Below are 27,572 nucleotides of genomic sequence, written 5' to 3'. Positions count from 1 at the left end.
GACGCACAGTGGCAACTATCTACAAGATGCACTGCGGGAAATCACCAAGATTACTTAGGGAGCAACTTCGAAATCCACAACCTGTATCATCTAGAAGGACAAGAGCAGCAGATTCCTGGGAACACCACCACCACCATCCTGACTTGGAAATATTTAAAAAATTCATTCAAAGAACATAGGTGTCACTGGTTGGGCCAGCATTTGTTGCCCATCCCTAATTACCCTTGAACTGAGGGCAGTTAGGAGTCAACCACATTGTTGTGGGTCTGGAGTCACGTGTAGGCCACACTAGGTTATGATGGCAGATTTCTTTCACTAAATGGACTTTAGTAAACCAGATGGTTTTTACGGACAATCAGCAATGACCAAGTTTAAGGACAAGGGCAGCAGATATCTGGGAACACCATCACTTGGAAATGCCCCTCCAAGTCATTCATGATCCTGACATGGAAATACATTGCTGTTCCTCCACTGTTTGTTGCTGGCTCAAAATCCTGGAATTCTCTTTCTAACAGCACTGTGGGTGAACCTACACCAGAGGTTCTGCAGCAGTTAAAAAAGGCAGCTTACCACCCCCCTTCTCAAAGGCAACGAGGGATGGGCAGTAAATGCTGACCAGTCTGCGATGCCCACATCTAGTGAAAGAATAAAAACATGTAAAAGCTTCTAAGTAGGTAAAGACTAGGCTCTGGCCCTACCCTTCACTACCCAGCTATTGTAGATGTAATCAAGAGTTCAGCTTCATTTTTGTGTTGGGATTCCTGAGGCTAGAATAACAGTTAATCTGATTACGTGTGTGTCACCAAATTGACATGTTTACTGGTATTCCAGCAGATTCTGCATGAGACAAGAAACATACTTTCTTATTTTCATTGCATCTGTAGCTCTGTTTCTGGCAGTTTCACAAGGTGAAGATATTGGCTGGGATTCTCCAGTGTTGCAAGCCTCGCGCCCCACTGCCAGCGAGAATGGAGAATTTAGCAGCTCAGCCAAGCCTCCATTCACAGCAGCAGGACTGGAGAATCCCAGCCGTGGGCGAGGTCGGAGAATCCAAGCCATTGGTATTGGTATAGGCTAGTGGGTCATTGTTTTTGTAACTGGTCGGCGCAACATCGTGGGCCGAAGGGCCTGTTCTGCGCTGTAATGTTCTATGTTCTATGTTCTATTGTTTAAGAAAATGAGAGGAAAGCTAGTCAGGAGGAGTAAAGGCAGCAAATGTGGCCAAAACCAGCAAGTCAGGCAGCATCTGTGGAGTGAGTAGGCCTGTTTTTGGATGGGGGAGGGGCTGTCCCGGCAGTGAACCCGGGAGGGAGATGGCTGTGAAAGGGGGATGCTTAATGATGTCCAGGATTGTGCTCTGAGGGTTCTAGGGCAGGTGCCTGTCCAGGGATTATTGTGGTGCGCTGTGCCCTGCATAATCTTGGTTTTTAATTCATTGTGGGCATCACTGGCTAGCCCATCATTTATTGCCCATCCTTAATTGCCCTTGACAAGGTGGTGGTGAGCTGCCTTCTTAAACCACTGCAGTCCATGTGGTGTAGGTACACCTACAGTGCTGTTAGGGAGGGAGTTCCAGGATTTTGACCCAGTGACAGTGAAAAGAATAGCAATATGTTTCCAAGTCAGGATGATGAAAGACAGAGTCCCATCTTTTACACTGAGGGTACCTTCCATTGCCTGGTATTACCACCGTGCTGAACAGGACAGGCTTCAAACAGATCTAAGCAGCTCAAGACTGGGCATCCATGAGGCAGTGTGGGCCTGGAAGGAGTGTCTGGGGCCTTGAAAGGTGAGGATTTGGGCAAGACGACAGCTCAGTGACTATCGCTGATTGCTGTGCAGACACGTGGATTTGGGCCGGTGTCTGTGGGAGTTTGCGCATTCTCCCCGTGCTTGCGTGGGTTTTCTCCGGGTGCTCCGGTTTCCTCCCACACCCCAAAGATGTGCTGTTAGGCTGATTGGCAGGAATAAACTGTCCCTAAATCAGTTTCCCTCAATGTGGATGGCCATAAAACATTAGACAGGGGTCGTGGCGGGAGAGGGGGACTGGTGGTGTTGAGATGGCGGCGCGGGCTCGTTGGGCCGAAGGGCCTGTTTCCCGGGCTGATTTTGTTCTTTGTTCTTTGGATTGAGAAGGTAAAAGGGGTGGATGTTGCACCCCCTTGCAATTTGTTGGGAATAAGCCATGGGAAAGAGACGGGGGGGTGGGGTTGGGGATGATTGAGAATGTTTAGGAGGGAATGGTCTCTTCCTAATGCTGAAGGAGGGAGCGGAGAGGCGGGGAAGATGTGTTTGTGGGTGACATCGCACTGGAGGTGGAGGGGATGGTGGACGAAAAATACCTGGGAAAATTCAGCCGGCCAGGCAGCTTCTGTGGAGAGAGAAAAACAGAGTTAACGTTTTATGTTGATAACCTGATGAAAGGTTAAAGCATTAATTCTGTCTCTGTTTCCACAGATGCTGCCAGACGAGCTGAGTTTTTTTCAGCATTTTCTGTTTTTATTTTCAGATTTCCAGCATTCAGGGTATTTTGCTTTTGTGAGATGGGATAAGGTTTTTCTGGCGTATAACACTGACGTAGCTCTGTTGGGTAGAAAGTTGATTCTTGCAGTGTAAAATGCTGTGTAATTCTGTATCAAACTTCCTTTCTTAACTTTATTTCTGCTCTTTTCTCCTTATCAGAGTGCAGTTTGTTACAGGTTAGCTCATTTCCTCCTCCTGTTTCATGGGATCTGACTATGTAGACTCACAATTTCTTTTGTTCAGTTACTTCCCATCCAGATGAGGTGGCAAAGATTCCATCTCCTTTTACAGGTAAGCATTGCACTCTGTCCGTTGTGTCATTTTGTGAATTATGTCTGCACTCCAGGTTGCAATTTCATGCCTGAGGAATGCGTGGTAGATAGCTCTAAGATTTTACTACCCCATTCCCGCCCCGAGCATTTGGGCGAGGTATTGAATTTAAGAGCAGCGATATAATGCTGAAACTGTATGAAATGCTGGTTAGGCCACAGTTGGAGTTTTGTGTACAATTCAGGTCACCACACTATAGGAAGGACATAATTTCTGTGGAGGAAGAGCAGAGGAGATTTACAAACATGTAAGGTGTACAAAAATATGAGAGGTCAAGGTATTCAAGGTATCAAATTCAATATCCTAATCCTGCTTTTCCCCCATTTCCCTTGACTCCTTTAATCCCAAGAGCTATATCTAATTTCTTCTTGAAATCACACAACATTTTGGCCTCAACTACTTTCTAGAACAAAGAAAAATACAGCACAGCAACAGGCCCTTTGGCTCTTGAAGCCTGTGCCGATCATGCCCTAACTAAACAAAAAAAAAGACTTCTGTCCTTATTCAGTCCATATCCCTCTATTCCCTCCCTGTTCACGTACCCATCCAGATGCCTCTTAAATGTTGCTAATGTGCATTTTTCCACCATCTCCTCTGGCAACGAGTTCCAGACACCCACCACTCTCTCCCGAGTGGTAGTAAATTCCAAAATATCACATTCTTTGTTCCTATAGAACCCACTCCACCTCATACTATTTACATGCCAGTAAGAGATTCCTGGATTCTCTTCTATATTTCTTGAACACCTAGGCTATGGCTCCCTTCCTCCTTTGCCTTGTTGCAATATGTATAGCCTTTACCTGAAACAGCTCCTCCAGAAGGATCAGTTACTGTTCCATGAGTTTTATTTCCCTGTCAGCCTTTGGTTCCATTTAATCCTGGCTAGATTCCACCCCCGTCTACTGCTTCATTCCATCAAGATTTGTCCTGTTCTATTTTAGATGTACTACTTTAGATAATGATATTATGATCACTCTTACCCGAATGGATCCCCAGCGATATTTATCAGCACCAGATCCAGCAGGGCTTTTTTCTAATGGGTGAGGGTGCTGGTTGTCAAGAGATAAGGAGGTGAGTAGATAGTTTCCTTTTCCAAATGTTCCTTTATGTTTCTATAACAGAAATATCTCGTAAGGGCCGGCATTTTATTCAGTACTATCAAAGGGCTATTGTGTTTTGTATTGTTTTTCAGTTTCTCTGTATCATACTTTCCTGCCCTGGATTCATTCTGTTGGCTTGAGCCTGTTGCCTGCTGTTTCTAAGCTGGCCAGTAGAAGATGAGACAACAGTTTGAGGCGATTCTCTCTCACCTCTCTTATACTCTTCACCATAAAGAGTTATCTGACCTTCACCACATAAGAGCAGCATCCACTTTCTAGACAAACTGAGGATGCAGACTAGACAGTCTGGAGAAAGACGGTGTCATTAGCAGAGTACAAGAGCAGACAGACTGGTGCAGCTCAATCACATTTACCAGAAAGAAAAATGGGAGTGATCATGTGTCTCAATCCATGACATTTAAATGAAGCTCTGAAACATTGTCCTTATAAAATCTTTACATTACAAAAGTGAAATCTGAGATTTGCAGATGCAAAATTCTTCTTGAAGCTTGAGCTTCTTCAAGCATGGCCACTGATCAGTGCCTGTCATGGAGAAGTCCCAAGAGCTTACCACATTTCATCTCCGAGTCAGACAATACCACTTCAAATTAGTTCCTTTTGGGCAGTTAGCCAAGATCTCTTTTTAGCTCACACACTGCATTATGTGCACTGTACCAGGATGCATCTGTACCATAGACAACATCACTGCTGTGGGAAGAACAAAGTAAGAATATGAGGCACTTTCCTTCTAGTGGTGTCGTACTGCTATCCCTTAAAGTCTTATTACAACAGTCCCAGCCCTCGGCAATGATGCAGCATCGCCACTCGCAGAGGTGCAACACATGAGGAAAACTCATGTGAAAGATGTGCATGTTAGGTGGAGGAGTGGATAATTGTGCAGGGTTAAGAGGATAAGGTGGGGGAAAGGGCCTGGGTAAGGCACTCTAAAAGAGGGAGTTGGCACAGACTTGATGGACTGAATGGCCTCCCTTTGCATTCTAGGAACTCTCTGATCCTATGAATATCTGTATCCAGAGCATATTGTTAAAATTGTATCTTCAAAAATTATCCTGCTTTCAAATCTCACTAAAAATGAAACAGTGCTTGTAATTTGGTCTGGCTTGAGTGATGAAGAACAAGGAACAAAGAAAGTTACAGCGCAGGAACTGGCCTTTTGGCCCTCCAAGGCTGCACCAACCATGCTCCCTGATTTAACTAAAACCCATTACCCTTCCAGGGACCATATCCCTCTATTCTCATCCTATTCATGTATTTGTCAAGGCACCCCTTAAAAGTCACTATCATATCCGCTTCCACTACTTCCCCCGGCAATGAGCCCTAGGCACCCACTACTCTCTGTGTAAAACATCTCCCTCGTACATCTCCTTTAAACCTTGCCCCTCGCACCTTAAACCTGTGCCCCCTCGTAATTGACTCTTCCACCCTGGGGAAAAGCTTCTGACTATCCACTCTCTCTGTGCCTCTCATAATCTTGTAGACTTCTATCAGGTCACCCCTCAACCTCTGTCATTCCAGTGAGAACAAACCAAGTTTCTCAAACCTCTCCTCATAGCTAATGCCCTCCATACCTGGCAACATCCTGGTAAATCTTTTCTGTACCCTCTCCAAAGCCTCCAAATCCTCCTGGTAGTGTGGTGACCAGAATTGAACACTATATTGCAAGTTTGGCCTCACTAAGGTTCTATAAAGCTGCAACATGACTTGCTAATTTTTAAATTCAATGCCCTGGCCGATGAAGGCAAGCATGCCATATGCCTTCTTGACTACCTTCTCCACCTGCATTGCCACTTTCAGTGACCTGTGTACCTGTACACCCAGATCCCTCTGCCTATCAATACTCTTAAGAGTTCTGCCGTTTACTGTATATTTCCTATCTGTATTAGACCTTCCAAAATGCATTACCTCACATTTGTCTGGATTAAACTCCATCTGCCATCTCTCTGCTCAAGTCTCTGACTGATCTATATCCTGCTGTATCCCCTGATGGCCCTCAATGTCATCTGCAAATCCACCAACCTTTGTGTCGTCTGCAAACTTAACCAATCAAACCAGTCGCATTTTCCTCCAAATCATTTATTTATATTATAAACAGCAAAGGTCCCAGCACTGATCCCTGAGGAACGCCACTTGTCACAGCCCTCCATTCACGTACCCTTCCACTGCTACTCTCTGTCTTCTTTGACCGAGCTAGTTTTGTATCCGCCTTACCAGCTCACTTCTGATTCCATGCGATTTCACCTTCTGCACCAGTCTGCCATGAGGGACCTTGTCAAATGTCTTACTGAAGTCTGTATGGACAACATCCACTGCCCCACTCTCATCATCTTTGTCGCTTCCTTGAAAAACTCAATCAAGTTCTTGATACTCGAGTTCCCCTTCACAAAATGATGTTGCCTCTCACGAATATGTCCACTTGCTTCCAAGTGGAAATCAATCCTGATAGTGTTATTTACCCCAATTCTGTACCTCCCGTTTTCTCACCTGCATTGTACTTACATCAGCTGTGGCTCAGTCGATTGCACTCTCACCTTTGAGTCACAAGATTCTGGGTTCAATCCCCACTCCAGGGCTTGAGTACAAAAATCAAGGGATGACACTCCCAGTGGATGGAAAAAGTCAGGTATCCATTATATCTATACATAAGAACATAAGAACATAAGAAATAGGAGCAGGAGTAGGCCATCCAGCCCTTCGAGCCTGCCCCGCCATTCAATAAGATCATGGCTGATCTGTCGCTGCTCAGTTCCACATTCCCGCCCTCTCCCCATAACCCTTAATCCCCTCGCTTATCAAAAACCTATCAACCCGCGTCTTAAAAATATTTAGCGAGGCAGCCTCCACCACTTCAACGGGCAGAGAATTCCAGAGATTCACCACCCTTTGAGTGAAGAAGTTCCTCCTCAACTCCGTTCTAAACCGCCCCCCTTCTATCTTGAGGCTGTGTCCCCTAGTCCTATTGTCTTTTTTGAGCGGGAAGAGTCTTTCCACCTCTATCCTATCCATCCCATTCATCATCTTATATGTCTCAATGAGATCTCCTCTCGTTCTTCTAAACTCTAACGAGTACAAGCCCAGTTTATTCAGCCTCTCCTCATAGCTCAACCCCCTCAACTCCGGTATCAGCCTAGTAAACCTCCTCTGCACTCCCTCCAAGGCCAAAATATCTTTGCGCAGGTGCGGCGCCCAAAAATGCACACAGTACTCCAGTTGCGGCCTCACCAATGCCCTATACAGCTGCAGCAAGACCTCCCTACTTTTATATTCAATCCCCTTCGCTATGAAGGCCAGCATCCCATTCGCCTTCCTGACCACCTGCTGCACCTGCAAGCTGGGTTTTTGCGACTCATGCACAAGGACCCCGAGGTCCCTCTGCACCATCGCCTGCTGCAGTTTTTCGCCCCGTAAGTAATAGCCCTTCCTACCATTATTCCTACCAAAGTGGACCACCTCGCACTTGCCAACATTAAATTCCATTTGCCATTTCCTGGCCCATTCGCCCAGCCTATCTAGATCCTTCTGCAGACTCTCCACACCCTCCGCACAATTTGCCGTTCCCCCAATCTTGGTGTCATCAGCAAATTTCGACACTCTACACTCGGTTCCCTCCTCCAGATCATCTATATAAATGGTAAAAAGCTGAGGCCCCAGCACTGACCCCTGGGGCACTCCACTAGTCACCATCCGCCAATCCGAATAGCACCCGTTGACCCCCACTCTCTGCCTCCTATTTGACAACCAGTCCTCTATCCACGCTAACACCCTACCCCCAACTCCATGTCCCTCGATCTTCTGCAATAACCTCTTGTGAGGCACTTTGTCAAACGTCTTCTGAAAATCTAGAAAGACCACATCCACCGGCTCTCCTCTATCCACCGCCCTAGACACATCCTCATAGAACTCCAGTAAATTTGTCAGACACGACTTCCCTTTAATGAAACCGTGCTGCGTCTGCTCTATCAAGCAATTCCCTTCAAGATGCCTCGCAATTTCCTCCTTAATGACAGATTCTAACATTTTACCTACCACAGACGTTAAACTAACCGGCCTATAATTCCCCGCCTTTTGCCTGGCACCCTTCTTAAACAACGGCGTAACATTAGCCGTTTTCCAATCATCCGGCACTTCCCCGGAATCCAGCGACGTTTGGAAAATAACCACCAAGGCATCCACTATCACCTCCGCCATTTCTTTCAGAACCCTCGGATGCATTCCATCCGGTCCTGGGGACTTGTCCACAATCAGCCCCTCCAGTCTGTCGAGCACATGAGGTTGGGTGATTACACCCTCTGACTCTACTTCAGCTGAAGTCTGTTTGGTTTTCCAGCTGTGTAACTACAGGGGAAGTTGGCTATTGTCCTTCAAATTATTTATCAGTCTATGTAAGATCCAGTTGGTCATTAGTTGAGAATATTGCAGATCTGCAATTACTGTCAGCTATGGAATGAATTCCATGGAACGTTTGGGACGATGGAATGCTTCCATGCCTTAAACATTGCCATGATGTAGAGATGCCAGCATTGGACTGGGGTGGGCAGATAATAAGTCTCAAGGTTAAATATTGCCATGTGGCACTTTTACCTGTAATTTTGGTAGGTAAGATGCCTTCAAAAGGAATATTCCTGGTTTACTTGAGCTTGTGATGTGTTGTGACCTGCTGCATTGCAGATTGGGGCCATTAGGTGGTGGTGCAGAGTGACTTCACTCTCTGCCATTTTCCTCCTGTGTCACATGGCACCATGGGTGATGGCAGAGGAGGTTGACCAGTGTTCTATTTAAAATATATCTATGTGTACATTTCCTATCTGCAAACTTTAATATCTCTTGTCATCATTTTTATGACAGTGTCATCTTTTTTATGTCAACAATGAGTTGAAGTTTATTTCTTAGTATCACAAGTAGGCTTACATTAACACTGAAATGAATTTACTATGAAAATCCCTTGGTAACTACACTCTGGCACCTGATCGGGTACATAGAAAATAGGTGCAGGAATAGACCATTTGGCCCTTTGACCTCCATTTAATATAATCATTGCTGATTATGCACTTCCAGTATCCCACTCCCACTTTCTCTCCATACCCCCTTGATCCTTTTAGTGACAAGGGTCACATCCAGCTTCCTCTTGAACTTATTTGACTAACTGACCCCAACAGCTCTCTATGGTAGAGAATTCCATAGGTTCACAACTCTGAGTGATGAAGTTCTTCCTCATCTCAGTCCTGAATGGCTTACCCCTTATTCTTAGACTGTGACCCGTAGTTCTGCACTTCCCCAACATTGGGAACATTCTTCCCGTATCTAGCCTCTCCAAACCCATCAGGATTTTATGTTTCTATGAGCTCTCCTCTCATTCTTCTAAATTCCAGTGAGGGAGAATTTAGCATGGCCAACACACCCAACCCGCATGTCTTCCAGACTTTGGAAGGAAAACGGAGCAGCTGGAGGAAAATGCATGCAGGGAGGATGTGCAAACTCCACACAGATGTAACCCAAGCTGGATGTCAAACCTGGGTCCTTAGTGCTGTGAGGCAGCAGTGCTAACCACTCTGCCACTGTGCTGCCCACTCAGAACCTCAGTAATCACTTATATCTAGTATCAACCCATGTATCTATATAGTGCCTTTACTATTAGTAACACCTCCCAAAGTGCTTTATAGGAATGATTGACCAACTAAACATGGGGTGAGACATGTTGATTGTGGCTCTACTGCTTGATCTATTTGGTGAACACAAACTCACAAGAATTCTGGAATCTGTTCAACCAACCTTAATTTAACAAACTAAAAATAACTATTTTCTGATTTTACTGGCCTATAAGATCTATTTCCCAAATCAGCGATACTTGTCTTCCCAAATAATATCAGTAACTCAAATCCAAGTCACACTGGCCAGGCATTGAAGAGGTCAACTATTACTGCTGCAGTAGTCTCTGGGTTCCAGCTCAAGGTCTTCTGGGGTTTAAGCTCAGAGTTCTTCTTTCTTCTTCTTGCGATGGTTGTTCCTGGGTTGTTGTTGTCACTTCTGTTTGCTGGTACGTTTATACCTTATTTCACAAGGAGGTGTGTGACTTGGTACCTGCACCCCTGCATGTACTATGCCACCAAATCCTATTATTTCACCAGACATTGCTCCAGTTAATCAGGTTATCTCCTAGTGTTCGTCTCATCAGTCAAGATCTTGTTACTTCAGTTATTAGGTTATCCTCTGATGCAATTGCAGTCACCTGCAATGACATATTATCAGTTGAGCCCAAAGCATGTTATGCCCATATTTGTTTAAGAGCCATTCAACTCCTCGGATTTAGCCACTTTTAACCAGCGTGCTGGTCAGTTTGGCTGCAGTCACAAAACACAACAGCATGGTCAAAGAGTTAGGTTTTAAAATGTGTTGAAAGGAGGGGAGAAGAGGCAGAAAGGTTTAGGAAGAGGACTCCAGTGACTTGTGCTGAATCAGTTAAGGATTGGTGGAACAGCCCTCAATGGTGAAGTGATTATAAAGTGTTCAAGAAGCCAGAATTATAGCAGACAGTTCAGTTTGGGATGTAGAGCAGGACAAAGATAGAGATAGTGAGGGATGAGGGCATGGAGGGATTTCTTTATTCATCCAAGGGATGTGGGTGTTACAGGAAAGGCCAGCATCTATTGAGTATCCCTGACTGCATTGGAGAAGATGGCGAGGTGCCACCTTCTTGACTACAGCTGAGAGTCTTGCTAGGCTATTTCAGAGGGCAGATGAGAGCCAACCACATTGCTGTGTAGATCTGGAGTCACATAAAGGTCAGATAGATAAGGATGGCAGATTTCCTTCCCTGAAAGAACCAGGGTTTTTTGATGGTTGTTTCATGGTCACCATTGCTGAGATTAGCTTTTTATTTCAGAGTTTAGCTTAGTTTAAATAACAGGGCTGCTATGATGAGATTTGAACTCGTGATGATCTCCAGGCCCATAATAGTGACCACTATAATGCCTTACCCAAGGTATATCCACATTGGTAATACTGCAGTTACAAGTGACAATCACTAGATGATAATGTAGTCCCACTCTTTTGGATTACACTCGCCATGGCACAAGTTTTTATCAAAACTGGAGGACAACATCTTTATTGAAGCACAGGAGATATATTATAAATAAAGATATGATAAGGGTAGCTAGTGTAATCCCACCATTTAGAAAGGGAGAAACCAGTGAATTATAGACCTTCAGCCTGATATTGGTAGTGGGAAAATTCTGCAGTCTATTATAAAAGATTTAATCATGGAGCACTTCATAAACAGTGGCAGAATCAGACAGAGTCAGCATGGATTTACAAAAGGGAAATCATGCTTGATAAATCTCCTAGAGTTCTTCGAGTATGTAACTAGTCGAGTTGATGAGAACTAGTCAGTGGATATGGTTTATCTGGACTTTCAAAAGGCTTTTGACAAAGTCTCACATAAGAGGTTAGCGTGTCAGATTAAATCACATGGGATTGGGGGTAGTGTATTGAGATGGATAGAAGACCTGTTGACAGACAGGAAACAAAAAATAGGAATAAAAGGTCATTTTCCTAATGGCAGGCAGTGAATAGTGGGGTACCACACAAGTCGGTGCTAGAACCCCAGCTACTCACAATATATATGTTTAAGTTATAAAGGGAGGCTGGATAGACTGGGATATTTTTCTCTGTAGGAAGCTGAGGGAGTCTTATAGATGTCTATAAAATAATGAGGGGCATAGATTAGCTAGATAGTTAACATCTTTTCTCAAAGGTAGGGGAGTCTAAAACTAGAGGGCATAGGTTTAAGATGAGAGGGGAGAGATACAAAAGGGTCCAGAAGGGTAATTTTTTTCACACAGAGGGTGATGAGTATCTGGAATGAGCTGCCAGAGGTAGCAGTAGAGGTGGGTACAATTTTGTCTTTTAAAAAGCATTTAGACAGTTGCATGGGAACGATGGGTATAGAGGGATATGGGCCAAATGCGGGCAACTGGGAGTGGCTTAGTGGTTAAAAAAAAGGGCGACATGGATACGTTGGGCTGTAAACCTCTATAACCTCTATATATTAACAACTTAGATGAGGGAACTAAATGTAATATCTCCAAATTTGCAGATGGCACAAAGCTGGGTGGGAGGCTGAGCTGTCAGGAGGATGCAGCGATGCTTCAGTATGATTTGGACAAGTTGAGTGAGTGGGTAAATGCATTGCAGATGCAGTACAATGTGGATACATGTGGGATTATCCACTTTGGTAGCAAAGACAGGAAGACAGATGGATCTGAATGGCTATAAATTAAGAGAGGGGAATGTGTGTGGAACCCATCCCCCAGTTGTGTTAGTCAGTTTGTGTGGAACCCATACCCCAGTGAAGGTCAGTGTGTGCTGAACCCATATCTCAGTGAGAGTGAATGGCTGGAATTTTACTGTCCGCCACGTGAATCTAAGCAGGCAAGGGGTGGACCATGGAAAGGTCTCTTGGCCATGGATGGGACTTTATGGTTTCGGGGTGAGCAAGGCTGTAAAATCCTGCCCAGTATGTGTGGAATTGTACCCCAGTGAGAGTCAGTGTGCGTGGAACTGTACCCCAGTGAGAGTCAGTGTGCGTGGAACTGTTCCCCAGTGAGAGTCAGTGTGCGTGGAACTGTTCCCCAGTGAGAGTCAGTGTGCGTGGAACTGTTCCCCAGTGAGAGTCAGTGTGTGTGGAACTGTTCCCCAGTGAGAGTCAGTGTGTGTGGAACTGTTCCCCAGTGAGAGTCAGTGTGTGTGGAACTGTTCCCCAGTGAGAGTCAGTGTGTGTGGAACTGTTCCCCAGTGAGAGTCAGTGTGTGTGGAACTGTTCCCCAGTGAGAGTCAGTGTGCGTGGAACTGTTCCCCAGTGAGAGTCAGTGTGCGTGGAACTGTTCCCCAGTGAGAGTCAGTGTGTGTGGAACTGTTCCCCAGTGAGAGTCAGTGTGTGTGGAACTGTTCCCCAGTGAGAGTCAGTGTGTGTGGAACTGTTCCCCAGTGAGAGTCAGTGTGTGTGGAACTGTTCCCCAGTGAGAGTCAGTGTGTGTGGAACTGTTCCCCAGTGAGAGTCAGTGTGCGTGGAACTGTTCCCCAGTGAGAGTCAGTGTGCGTGGAACTGTTCCCCAGTGAGAGTCAGTGTGCGTGGAACTGTTCCCCAGTGAGAGTCAGTGTGTGTGGAACTGTTCCCCAGTGAGAGTCAGTGTGTGTGGAACTGTTCCCCAGTGAGAGTCAGTGTGTGTGGAACTGTTCCCCAGTGAGAGTCAGTGTGTGTGGAACTGTTCCCCAGTGAGAGTCAGTGTGTGTGGAACTGTTCCCCAGTGAGAGTCAGTGTGTGTGGAACTGTTCCCCAGTGAGAGTCAGTGTGTGTGGAACTGTTCCCCAGTGAGAGTCAGTGTGTGTGGAACTGTTCCCCAGTGAGAGTCAGTGTGTGTGGAACTGTTCCCCAGTGAGAGTCAGTGTGTGTGGAACTGTTCCCCAGTGAGAGTCAGTGTGTGTGGAACTGTTCCCCAGTGAGAGTCAGTGTGTGTGGAACTGTTCCCCAGTGAGAGTCAGTGTGTGTGGAACTGTTCCCCAGTGAGAGTCAGTGTGTGTGGAACTGTTCCCCAGTGAGAGTCAGTGTGCGTGGAACTGTACCCCAGTGAGAGTCAGTGTGCGTGGAACTGTACCCCAGTGAGAGTCAGTGTGCGTGGAACTGTACCCCAGTGAGAGTCAGTGTGCGTGGAACTGTTCCCCAGTGAGAGTCAGTGTGCGTGGAACTGTTCCCCAGTGAGAGTCAGTGTGCGTGGAACTGTACCCCAGTGAGAGTCAGTGTGCGTGGAACTGTACCCCAGTGAGAGTCAGTGTGCGTGGAACTGTTCCCCAGTGAGAGTCAGTGTGCGTGGAACTGTTCCCCAGTGAGAGTCAGTGTGCGTGGAACTGTTCCCCAGTGAGAGTCAGTGTGCGTGGAACTGTTCCCCAGTGAGAGTCAGTGTGCGTGGAACTGTTCCCCAGTGAGAGTCAGTGTGCGTGGAACTGTTCCCCAGTGAGAGTCAGTGTGCGTGGAACTGTTCCCCAGTGAGAGTCAGTGTGCGTGGAACTGTTCCCCAGTGAGAGTCAGTGTGCGTGGAACTGTTCCCCAGTGAGAGTCAGTGTGCGTGGAACTGTTCCCCAGTGAGAGTCAGTGTGCGTGGAACTGTTCCCCAGTGAGAGTCAGTGTGTGTGGAACTGTTCCCCAGTGAGAGTCAGTGTGTGTGGAACTGTTCCCCAGTGAGAGTCAGTGTGCGTGGAACTGTTCCCCAGTGAGAGTCAGTGTGCGTGGAACCCATAACCCAGTGAGACTGAGTGTCTGTGTGACTTGCACTCCAGTGAGAATCAGTGTGTGTGGGACCCGTACCTTGCTTCACCCTGCGTGATAGCTTTCTCTCCTTTCAGTACTCATCTTGCTGAATTGTCATGTTTGAGGTTATTAGCTCTGTGTTTGGTGTCCCTGCAGGAATGTGGGGTTATGGTTACAATTAGATGAGCCATGATCTAAGGAAATAAAGGAGGGTATCAAATTGAAAGAAAACGCATACAAAGTGTCAAAGATCAGTGATTGGGAAATCTTTAAAGATCAGCAGAAAGCCACGATAAAAGCTAGAAAGAAAGGTAAGATGGATTATGAGAGTAAACTAGCTCAGAATATAAAAACAGATAGCAAAGGTTTCTACAAACATATAAAAGGAAAAAGAGTGGCTAAAGTAAACATTGGTCCTTTAGAGAATGAGAAGGGAAATTTAATAACTGGAAATGAGAAAATGGCTGAGGCATTGAACAGGTATTTTGTGTCGATCTTCACAAATAACATGCCAAAAGACACAAATAACATGCCAAAAATTGATGACAGGAAGGCTATGGCAGGTGAGAATCCAGAAACTATCATTATCACGGAAGAGATAGTGTTGGGCAAGTTAATGGGGCTAAAGGTAGACAAATGATGTCTACCTTTAGACATCCAAAGGTGTGCGGGTTAGGTTGGCCATGCTAAAATCGCCCCTTAGTGTCCTGAGCGTAGGTTAGAGGGATTAGTGGGTAAAACGTGTAGAGATAGGGTGTAGGGCAAGGGTGGTGTTTGGTGCAGACTCGGTGGGTCTAATGGCCTCTTCCTGTACTATAGGGGCTCTATGATTCTATGACTTTTAAGTCTCCTGGTCCTGATGGACTGCATCCCAGGGTACTAAAAGAGATGGTGGGAGAAATAGCAAATGCACCAGTGGTAATTTACCAAAATTCGCTGAACTCTGGAGTGGTTCCTGCAGATTGGAAATCAGCAAATGTGATGCAGCTGTTTAAAAAAGGAGGTAGACAAAAGGCCGGTTAGCTTAATTTCTGTAGTAAGGAAAATGCTTGAACCTATCATCAAAGAAGAAATAGTGAGACATCTGGATATAAATTGTCCCATTGGTAAGATGCAGCATGGGTTCATAAAGGGCAGACCATGTTTGGTTAATTTGATGGAATTCTTTGCGAACATTACATGTGCAGTGGACTTTGGGGAACCTGTGGACGTGATGTATCTGGGTTTCCAGAAGGCGTTTGACAAGGTGCCGCACCAAAGACTGCTACATAGCACATAGAACATTACAGCGCAGTACAGGCCCTTTGGCCCTCAATGTTGCACCGACCAGTGGAACCAATCTAATGACCCTCTAACCTAAACTATTCCAATGTTATCCATATGCCTATTCACTGACCATTTGAACGCCCTTAAAGTTGGCGAGTCCACAACTGCTGCAGGCAGGGCATTCCACGCCCTTACTACCCTCTGAGTGAAGAACCTACCTCTGACATCCGTCCTATAATTACCACCCCTTAATTTAGAGCTATGTCCCCTTGTGTTAGCCATCACCATCCGAGGTAAAAGGCTCTCACTGTCCACCCTATCCAATCCTTTGATCATCTTGTATGCCTCAATCAGGTCATCTTGTAACCTTCTCTCCAATGAAAATAACCTCAAGTCCCTCAGCCTTTCCTCATAAGACAGGCAACATCCTGGTAAAACCTCCTCTGCACCCTTTCCCATGCCTCCACATCTTTCTTATAATGCGGCGACCAGAACTGTACGCAACACTCCAAGTGCGGCCGCACCAGAGTTTTGTACAGTTGTAACATGACCTCACGGCTCTGAAATTCAATCCCCCTACCAATAAAAGCTAACACACCGTACGCCTTCTTAACAACCTTATCAACCTGGGTGCCAACTTTCAGGGAGCTATGCACATGTACCCCGAGATCTCTCTGCGTGTCAACACTGCTAAGATTCCTTCCGATATTCTGTACTCCTGTTATTCTTACCAAAGTGAATCACCTCACACTTTTCCGTATTAAACTCCATTTGCCACCTCTCGGCCCAGCCCTGCAGCTTATCTATGTCCCTCTGCAAACTGTAACATCCATCCTCACTGTCTACAACTCCTCCAACTTTGGTGTTGTCAGCAAATTTACTAATCCATCTTTCTACACCCTCATCTAGGTCGTTTATAAAAATGACAAACAGCAGTGGCCCCAAAACAGATCCTTGAGGTACACCACTTGTAACTGCACTCCAGGTTGAATATTTCCCATCAACTACCACCCTCTGTCTTCTATCAGCTTGCCAATTTCTGATCCAAACTGCTAAATCACCCTCAATCCCATGCATCTGCATTTTCTGCAGTAGCCTACCATGGGGAACCTTATCAAACGCTTTGCTAAAATCCATATACACCACGTCAACTGCCTTACCCTTATCCACCTCTTTGGTCACCTTTTCAAAAAACTCGATAAGGTTTGTGAGGCACGACCTACCCTTCACAAAACCGTGTTGACTATCCCTAATCAATTTATAAGATAAAGGTGTACAGCATTACGGATAATGTATTAGCATGGATAAAGGATTGGTTAATTAACAGAAAGCAAAGAGTGGGGGGTAAATGGATGTTTTTCTGGTTTGTGATCAGTGACTAGTGGTGTGCCTCAGGGTTCTGTGTTGGGACTGTAATTGTTTACGATTTACATTGATGATTTGGAGTTAGGGACCAAGTGCAGTGTGTCAAAGTTTGCAGATGACACTAAGATGGGTGGAAGAGCAAAGTGTGCAGAGGACACTGAAAATCTGCAAAGGGATATAGATAATCTAAGTGAGTGGGTGAGGGTCTGGCAGATGGAGTACAATGTTGGTAAATGTGAGGTAATTCATTTTGGTAGGAATAACAGTAAAATGGACTATTATTTAAATAGTAAAAAGTTGCAGCATACTGCTGTGCAGAGGGACCTGGGTGTCCTTGTGCAGGAATCTCAAGGAGTTGGTTTGCAAGTGCAGCAGGTAAATAAGGCAGCAAATGGAATTTTATCCTTCATTGCTAGAGGGATGGAGTTTAAAAACAGCAAGGTTATGTTGCAGCTGTATAAGGTGCTGGTGAGGCCACACCTGGAGTATTATGTACAGTTTTGGTCTCCAAGAAAGGATATACTGGCACTGGAGGGGGCACAGAGGAGATTCACTAGGTTGATTCTGGAGTTGAAAGGGTTGGCTTATGAGGAGAGACTGAGTAGACTGAGGCTATACTCATTGGAATTCAGAAGAATGAGGGGAGATCTTATAGAAACATATAAGATAAAGAAGGGAATAGATAAGATAGAAGCAGGGAAATTGTTTCCACTGGCAGGTGAAACTAGAACTAGGGGGCATGGCCTCAGATAAGGGGAAGCAGATTTAGGACTGAGTTGAGGAGGAATTTCTTCACACAAAGGGTTGTGAATCTGTGGAATTCCCTGCCCAGTGAAGCAGTTGAGGCTACCTCATTGAATGTTTTTAAGGCAAGGATAGATGCATTTTTGAATAGTAAAGGAATTAAGGGTTATGGTGAGCAGGTAGGTAACTGGAGCTGGGTCCATGAAAAGATCAGCCATGATCTCATTGAATGGCGGAGTAGGCTCGAGGGGCCAGATGGCCTTCTCCTGCTCCTAGTTCTTGTGTTCTTATGATCTTATTGAGTAGCAGTTCAGGCCTGAAGGGGCCGAATGGTCTACTCCTAATTATGTTGATAAGATCTTTTCCCACCTCCTGCCCCTATTCTCCTCCTCCTCCGCTGCCACGATGGCCTGCCAGTCTAGCTTGGTGATACCGAGTGACACTTCTCTCATTGCCCGTGGAAATAAATCTTTCCAAGCTGTTATTAATATTATTCTTTGCCATTCCCTTGCAGCCATTAAAGCCGCCATATTGATTCAGGGCTGGTATCGTCGCTACGTAGCGCGAATGGAAATGAGACGCCGCTACACATGGAACATTTTCCAGTCTATTGAGTACGCTGGAGAACAAGACCAACTACAGGTCAGATTCATTCTCATTGTGTATTCCAAATTATTCATGTATATCAGCAAATCAATCTGTACATCAAAATAGAACTAACAGTTGGTAATCCACAACTGGAATATTGCAGAAAAAGGGAGACGTATTGTCAAAGCTTTTCATCTAGCACCCATCAGGACAAATGCAAGAATGTCAAATTTTGACAATTTATACCATAGGAGAAAAGGGTGCTGATTGGTTGACAATTCAACTCTCATTTATTGAAAGGTTCCATTAGGTTCCCCAAGCACCCAAGTAATTCAGAAAAGATTCAAGGCTTGAACATATTCCTTTTGTTTGCAGAAAATAGGTTCCTGCATATGGATGTATATTGCTTCTAATGGCTTATTTACACTCGCATTACACGCTCATCTGATTATCTTAAATTGGTTATTAATGTAGCTATTAACGCACTCAAAATTGTTCTGCAAGTGCTTATCTATCTAACAGTAGACATTTTGTTTTGGGTTTTGCACGTGTGGACTGGTTGAGTACAGTCTGTTGCAATCAACTGAAGGAACATGCAGTTTGATTCAATCAGCCAATTGTTAGGGCGTACGGCTTACGTAACTGAGATCACACCAGCACTGAAAGCTACACACAAGGCGGTGATTCTCCCAAAAGTGCTGAATTGGTGGCTAAACTGTTCTAGATCATGACTGTTTTCTCAGTTCAACTTCTTACCCGAATCTCCCCACTCCATACACTGCAGAGGTCACAATCGTGAATCTCATTAAAACCCCAGGAGGCAGGGTCTATTTGCACCAGAGTCTGTCATTCTGGAACTCTGTGCACGCGCAGTGGTCCCGATCTGTCAGACTCCCCATTTGTTGTCCAGTTCGATCACTGGCCAGCCTGGGACCCCCCGCGGTGCTGCCCCTCCTGGCTACTCATGACCCGATTGCGGCCCCCACAACGATTCCCAGGTCAGCCCTGATCCCCGTGCTCTGAAACACCCCGATGTCCAGCACCGCCCCCCCTCCTGGAGGCAGCCCCCCACCCTCCCAGCCCATCCCAATCACTGGCCTCCTTCCAGCCCAGACCGATCCCCATGCAGAGTGACAGCGGGACCCCCACCGATTGCACCTACGTCCTGCGCCCCCCCCCCCCCAGGTGCTCAGTTGCTCCCTGAGTAGAACAAAGAAAGCACAGGAACAGGCCCTTCGGCCCTCCAAGCCTGCACCGACCATGCTGCCCGACTGAACTAAAACCCCCTACCCTTCGGGGTACCATATCCCTCTGTTCCTGTCCTATGTCCAGACAGCCCTTAAAAATCACTATCGTATCATCTTCCACGACATTCCTTGGCAGCGAGTTCCAGGCACCCACCACTCTCTGTGTAAAAACATTTGCCTCATACATCTCCTTTTAAACCTTGCTTCTTGCTTCTTAAACTTGTGCCCCCTAATAATTCCACCCTGGGGAAAACACTTCTGACTATCCATTCTATCCACGCCTCTCATAATTTTGTAGACTTTTATCAGTTCGCCCCGCAACCTCTGTCGCTCCTCAACCTCCTTGAGAACAAACCAAATTTCTCCAACCTCGCCTCGTAACTAATGCCCTCCATACCAGACAACATCCTGGTAAATCTTTTCTGTCTACTCTCCAAAGCCTCCACATCCTTCTGGTAGTGTGGCGACCAGAATCGAACAGCATATTCAAGTTCGGCCTAACTAAGGTTCTATAAAGCTGCAACATGACTTGCCAATTTTTAATTTCAATGCCCTGGCAAGCATGCTGTATGCCTTCTTGACTACCTTCTCCCCTGCGTTGTCACTTTCAGTGATGTGTATCTCTACACCAGGTCTCTCTGCCCATCAATGCTCTTAAGGGTTCTGCCATCTACTGTATATTTCCTATTTTTATTAGACCTTCCAAAATGCATTACCTCACATTTGTCCAGATTAAACTCCATCTGCCATCTCTCTGCCCAAGTCTCCAACCGATCTATATCCTGCTGTATCCTCTGATGGTCCTCATTGCTATCTGCAAATCCACCAACCTTTGTATCGTCCGCAAACTTACTAATCAAATCAGTTATATATATTACAAACAACAAAGATTCTAGCACTGATCCCTGAGGAATGCCACTTGTCACAACCCTCCATTCAGAAACACACCGTTCCACTGCTACTCTCTGTCTTCTATGACCAAGCCAGCTCTGAATCCATCTTGTCAGCTCACCTCTGCGACTTCACCTTCTGTACCAGTCTGCCATGAGGGACCTTGTCCACTGCCCTACCCTCATCAACCATCTTTGTCACTTCCTCGAAAAACTCAGTCAAGTTTGTGAGACATGACCTCTCTTTCACAAAACCATGTTGCCTCTCACTAATACATCCACTTATTTCCAAGTGGGAATAAATCCTGTCTCAAAGAATCCTCTCCAATAATTTCCCTACCACTGATGTAAGGCTTACTGGCCTGTAATTACCTGGATTATCCTTGCTACCCTTCTTAAACAAAGGAGCAACATTGGTTATTCTCCAATCCTCTGGGACCTCCCCTTGGCCAGTGAGGATACAAAGATTTCTCTCAAGGCCCCAGCAATTTCCTTCCTTACCTCTCTCAGTATTCTGGGGTGTATCCCATCAGGCCCTGTGGACTTGTCTACCTTAATGTTTCTCAAGACCGCTTCCTTTTTGACCTCAACATGATTCAAACCATCTACACACCCGTCCCCAGACTCATCATCCCCCAAGTCCTTCTCTTTGGTGAATACTGACACAAAGTACTCATTTAATACCTCACCTGTTTCCTCTGGCTCCATGCATGGATTCCCTCCCCTCTCCTTGGGTGGGCCAACCCTCTCCCTGGCTACCCTCTTGCTCTTTATAGATGTATAAAAAGCCTAGGGATTTTCCTTAATCCTGCTGACCAATGACTTCTCGTGACCCCTTTTAGCCCTCCTTACTCCTTGCCTTAGTTTCTTTCTAACTTCCATGTGTATTCCACACTTGCTTCATGTGTTCTTAGCCTCCTAGCTTCCTTTTTCCCTTTGACTATGCTCACAATATCTCTCGTTAACAAAGGTTCCCAAAACTTGCTGCACTTATCCTTCATCCTTACAGAAATGTGCCGGTCCTGAATTTCTATCAATTTACATTTGAAAGCCTCCCACATGCCAGATGTTGATTTGCTCTCAAACATCTGTCCCCAATCTACATTCTTTAGTTCCTGCCTAATATTGTTGTAATTAGCCTTCCCTCAATTTAGCATCTTCATTTGAAGACTACATTTATCTTTATCCATCAGTACCTAAAGCTTACTAAATTGTGGTCACTGTTCCCAAGCTGCTCCCCTACTGGAAACATCGTCTTAGACTGACAGCACTTTCTGGAAAATATCACTTGTGTGGTCACTGCACAGCAGTAGCCTGAAAAAGCTTGTTTAAGCCATTGCTCTTTTTTCTGTACTTTGCCTTTCCAGGGTAATTTGAGGTGGACCAGGCACTTTTCAGGTATAAATGTTGCAACCTTTTGCCCGTTTGTGAGTCTCAAGTCCAGAATTATGTAGAATTGCATAGTATACAGAACCTATGGCTCATCTGGTCTAGGCTGATGTTTATGCATCCATGTTATTCACCATCCTGTGATGGTGAGTCCCACATTCCAATCAGAAGGTAAATCCTGAATTGGATTTATTAGTGACTATCCTATATTTGTTGTTGTTAATTTTAGTCTCCCACAAGTGGTAATTTTTGTCTCTACTTTGATTGTTCACAAACAAAAAGATCTCTATCCAGTCACCCCTCATCTCCCTCTTCCCGTGGGAAAGAACCCCAGTCTTTTCAGTCTTCCCCCAATGGGAATGACCCTCTCTGTTCTGCGGTCATTGTAATAAATCTAATTTTGCGCTTTTCCCAATGTCTTTATAACCTTCTGACAACATGGAGATCAGAACTGTACAGAGGACTCCCAAGTGCAGTCCAAACAAGGTTTGATATATAACGTCTCTCACAAATATAAAGGAACATCTAACACCCAGAAACATATAGAACATAGAACATTACAGCGCAGAACAGGCCCTTCGGCCCACGATGCTACGCCGACCAATGAAAAAAGCAATGACCCTCTAACCTAAACCAATCCCTTTCCATCCATAAACCTATCCACGGATCTCTTAAACGCCCCCAAACTAGGCGCATCTACAACTGCAGCAGGCAGGGCATTCCAATCCCTCACCACCCTCTGGGTAAAGAACCTACCTCTGACATCCGTCCTATATCTACCACCCCTTAATTTAAAGCTATGCCCCCTCGTGCTAGCTTTCTCCATCCGAGGAAAAAGGCTATCACTGTCCACCCTATCTAAACCTCTGATCATCTTATATGTTTCAATAAGGTCCCCTCTTAGCCGCCTTCTTTCCAGCGAAAACAACCCCAAATCTCTCAGTCTCTCCTCATAGGATCTCCCCTCCATACCAGGCAACATCCTGGTAAACCTCCTCTGCACCCTCTCCAAAGCCTCCACATCCTTCCTGTAATGTGGGGACCAGAACTGGACACAATACTCCAAGTGCCGACGCACCAGAGTTTTGTACAGTTGCAACATGACGTTGCGGCTCCTAAATTCAATCCCCCTACCAATAAACGCCAAGACACCGTATGCCTTCCTAACTACCTTATCTACTTGATTCCCAACTTTCAGGGATCTATGTACACATACACCTAGATCCCTCTGTTCATCAACACTATTCAGAGTCCTACCGTTAGCCCTATACTCTATACACATGCACACATGGTGGATTAGGAATATTCTATTGCATTTATTAAGAGGTATTGTGGCGCAATGATTTGTGTCCCTGACTCTGAGCCAGCAGCTCTGGGTTCGCATCTCACCTCAAGATTTGATGGCCAAGGAAGGTACTTTTATAAATTGGTCAGACAGGTTGCGTGTCCTTCCAAAAACTCCGATGGTAGGTTGTTAGAGTGGGAGAGAGTCCTGGTCGGCCATGCTTGATATGGTGTGGCACTTCCTGACAAACAGACTAGTGACCTGTTCCAGGAATTACTAGTTTTGGAAATGGCCAAAAGTCTGCCTTAGTGTAACCCTAGGTGCAGGAAGAGGATTGAAATGGAAAATTATTTATTAAATATGCACGAATGCAGTGTAACTCTCACCCATTATAGTTGATGGAGTACCAACATGAGGACACTTCCACAGTCCAAAGATGTGCAGGTTAGTTGGATTGGACTAAACTGTCCCTATATGTCCCAAGACGTGTAGGTCCCCGAAATTGGTAGGACGCAGCTAAATCTAACGAGCTGTACATTTCCCAGCACTGCCCGAGGGTAACTCTTTAATGATCATTTTGATACATAACTGCACTGAGGATAGTCTTTTGAGTTTTGCACTGTGTTTGATTTATGTTTACCCTTTTACTTGTGTAGGTATGGTGTTGAGTTGGGAGGCCAGCTGTGTGCAGTGATACAGATGTTCTTGCAGATGTTCATGACGGGCTGCCTTTGAAATGCTGCTTTGTGTCTTTTTTGCAGCTGTCTCACTTCTTCAGTTTCCTAATGGATCACTATAGTCAGCTCAGTGGGGCGAACAGTGGTGAGTAACAAAACCCCATGGGCAGTTTTCTTTGCTTCAGATCCTCAGAAGGTCCATTGTTTGAAAGAAACACTTTGACCACATTCCAAACGAATGCACATTCTTGCATTCATACTGTTTTGAAGTTAGTTCAGAAATACCGTTGTGAGTTTTTATTCGTTTATGTTCTGTTCTGAATAGTTTGTATGATTGGCTTGAGACCTGATTACCATTTCACATTGATTAATGTTTCAGGACACTCTTGGACTCAGCTATACTGAGGGAAAAAAATGACTGACAATTATTCCAATACAAGTCCTGATTTAAGCAGGAGAGCTTTTTTCACAAGATCCAGTTCCCTATCTGCAGTTAATGGGAGCACACACAGCACACTAGCATACAATTGGGAGGAAAGAGTGAGTGAAACAAGTGGGTAGATTCTTTATTCAGAGTGGTTGGGGTGTGGCTGCTGTGATAGTGGAGTCGGACACTTTAGGAACTTTCAAACAGTTATTGGATAGGCACATGGAGGGGATAGCTTGATCTTGGGATTGGACGTAGCTCGGCACAACATTGAGGGCCGAAGGGCCTGTACTGTGCTGTAATGTTCTATGTTCTATGAAGAGAAGAGAATGAGTGATTAGGCTCTTCCCAGGAGCAGTGAATCCTGAGTGAACTGTGTGTCTAAGACAGAGCTACTGATTTAGCATTTTGGAAAGTATCGCCCCAGTGGGAAACTTGAACCTGTACATTTTTCCCCAGAGGAACAGGAGGAGGCCACTCAGCCTTTGAGCCTTCTTGCCGTTCAGTTTGATCCTGTCCATGCATAAAGCCACCTTACTCCCCAAAATTCCAGCTTTGGACAGGCCTTTTACAGAACAAAGATAAGTTTGTGTCATGTGGGTCACACCTGCTGCTCTGCAACAATGTCAAGGTCACAGGTAAAGTTATAATGGAGATGGCTGTGTTAAAATGCTACGGACAAACTGAGATTACATCCAGGTTTCTAGCACAGTGTCTCACAGAGCTAAGTGTCTAAGCCAGAGGTATCGCTATGGCCCCTCTCTGTTACAAGAAATTAAAGTAAATGATACGTTAGTTCCATTAATGGACAGCAAGCAAACGACTGAAGATTGCCTGGTGTATTATAAACGTTATTATCCACTTTCACAGTCACCTTAACTCCCTTACCTACTACAGAGTGATCGGAACAGTTTATTGTAGCATTTAATAGTACATTGAAATGTCCATTAATTCATCTCACTGCCTCTCTGGACTCAAGTACTTTGACACATTGCAGAACCTGTAACAAATACAATCGTGTCTTCACGTGAAAGTTTACTTATTTAAGAAGAGTGGATGTGGATAGATTGGAGAAACTAGCACTGTTCTCCTTAGAGAGAAGCATGGTGACTTGAGACCACGAATAAGGTAATCAAATGCATTGTTTAAAGAAGGATCCTCTTTGTATAAATAAATGATGAAGTTTAACAATTACAGCGACTCAGCAGAACAGTAGTAACAATGGAAGTAGGAGCACTAGTAAAACAAGTGTTGCCTGAAAAGCCCACCAAAATCCACACATCTCAGAAACCTCAACAGATGCCAGTTTAAAAAAAACTACGTAGGAGAACAGGCCGATAGAAAACTCTATACTCAAAGTAACACTTTGTAACAAGAAAGTAGAGAGAAGATCAAAAGCATGAGGGTTCTGGACAGAGTAGATGGAGTAACTGTTCCCAGTGGTGGAAGGATAGAGAACCAGAGGACAAAGATTGAAGGTAATTGGTAAAAGAAGCAATGGAGACATGAGGATAAATTTTCTGACATGGGGAATGGTTAGGACGTGGCCACCTAGGCTGGTGACATAGCTCGGCACAACATTGAGGGCCGAAGGGCCTGTACTGTGCTGAGTGACCCTCCTTCATCTCATTGGGCCACAAGTCTGAAATAGGGCATGTTCACAGACCAAAGTGTAACCTCCTTCGCCCACCGGAGTTGTAACCAGGATGGTCTCCTGAGATGGACTGCGTTTGCGTACCTAGAATTTGCAAGGTGAACCCATTGAACTTTGATTGGACACAGAGGAAGCACGTGGCTGGAAATAATTCAGGCTACATAGCTTCAATCAAAAGAGTCATCTGATTTGAGAAGATTTTCAGTTGTTGTTGCAGAGAGCATAATGGGCTGAGTAACCTCTTTCTGTTCTTTAATTATATGGTTCAAAGAATAACTTCAAGCAGTCCATTTGAGGGAAAATAGCAGCCCTAATGGTATGGAGTTTACACAGCCAACCCCAACCAAAACATTACATTTGAACAAGAAAATTTGTTCCCCCCCCCCCCCCCCCACACCCCATAATGTTAAATCGTTAAAAATATTTTCATTATTGACCTCCTGCTAAGTTTGAATGATTTGTGGAATACCCTGATCACAGACCTATTTGTCTTTTAGCAGACCTTTTATCCAGGAGAATAAGCTTCCACTCTCTCAGGTTACTCTTCTTATTATCTACCTACTAACACTTGAATTAGGAGCAGAAGTAGGCACTTGGCCCCTTAGTCCTGGTCCACCATTCAATAAGATCCTGGCTGATCTGACTGTAACCTAATTGTATCCTGATGTTAGGGTCCTGGACCTGAACCACAGGTAAATTATGAAGCCAGACTAGACCCCAATAACCTTTCTATTTTGGCATTAATGTGAGCATGCAATGCTTCACCCAGGAGTAATTCCAGTGACAAATTAGAGATCTTTTATCAAAGCAAGCTTCATTCACAACAGTTTGAATAAAACTCTAACAAAATGAAGCAGCTTAACTTTTAATAATTAAATAAGATTTAGAAATGAGAAGAAACAACTTCAGTTTTTAACTTCTCACTATTTTAGTTCCAAATAAGCAACATTGCTCTTAGACTTACAGAGGAGATGTCAGGGGTAAATTTTTCACTCAGAGAGTGGTGAGTGAGTAGAATTGGCTGCCGTCAGTGGTGGTGGAGGTGAACTCATTGGAGTCTTTTAAGAGACTTCTGGATGAATACATGGGATTTAATGGGATTGAGAGTTATAGATAGGCCTGGTAGGTAGGGATATGATCGGCACAACTTGTGGGCTGAAGGGCCTGTTTGTGCTGTAGTGTTCTATGTTGACTCAAATGCCACTTTAAATACAGTTAGCAAACTCAGGTATACTTGCTATAGATTGTTTACCTCTCTGAAATATCCAGAATAGCTTGAAGACTCCTGAACCGAGATCGGTTTCTCTCTGTACGACATACTTACCACCTCCTATTAACCACGTTACACATGACTCTTTATACTTACACCCACCTTCCATTCCTTTAATCCCAAAACCCAAGGGACCTTTTTTTGGTAAATAAGAGTCCATTAGCGCTCTCTTAAATAAACACTACGTGGCTAAATTGAGTAATTATCCTGTTTTCCCAGCACCTGAGCTATATTCCTACCAGACATACCAACTGCCTATAAAAAAAACTGATTCTTAAAGCATTCCTATTAAACATAAAATATATCAATAGCACAGTATTATCACACCAATAACCTTTCTCCCCTTCGTTAATCAAGAATCCATCTAGCTCTGCTTTAAAAATATTCAAAGACTGCTAACACTGCCTTTTGAGGGAGAGAGTTCCAGAGACTTACGACCGTTTGAGAGAAAAAAAATCCTTCCATCTCTGTCTTGAGTAAGCGATCCCTTATTTTTAAG

The 27,572-nt window shown here is 44.8% G+C and overlaps 1 protein-coding gene across 1 annotated transcript in view; it reads left to right on the top strand.

The window, feature by feature from the left end:
• ppef1 (protein phosphatase, EF-hand calcium binding domain 1) overlaps positions 1 to 27,572 on the top strand; it is an 87,799-nt gene that overhangs the window by 19,131 nt on the left and 41,096 nt on the right. Inside the window, exons 3-5 of the mRNA XM_080203313.1 lie at positions 2,767 to 2,814; positions 18,161 to 18,288; positions 23,807 to 23,867. Coding sequence (XP_080059439.1) covers positions 2,767 to 2,814; positions 18,161 to 18,288; positions 23,807 to 23,867 — 237 coding nt within the window. The remainder of the gene's footprint in view (positions 1 to 2,766; positions 2,815 to 18,160; positions 18,289 to 23,806; positions 23,868 to 27,572) is intronic.

This window comes from Carcharhinus amblyrhynchos, chromosome 15 (assembly GCF_965287045.1).
Source record: "Carcharhinus amblyrhynchos chromosome 15, sCarAmb.v2.hapA, whole genome shotgun sequence".
In the NCBI taxonomy this organism is placed as follows: Eukaryota; Metazoa; Chordata; class Chondrichthyes; order Carcharhiniformes; family Carcharhinidae; genus Carcharhinus; species Carcharhinus amblyrhynchos.
This window is presented reverse-complemented; position numbering and strand designations above follow the sequence as displayed.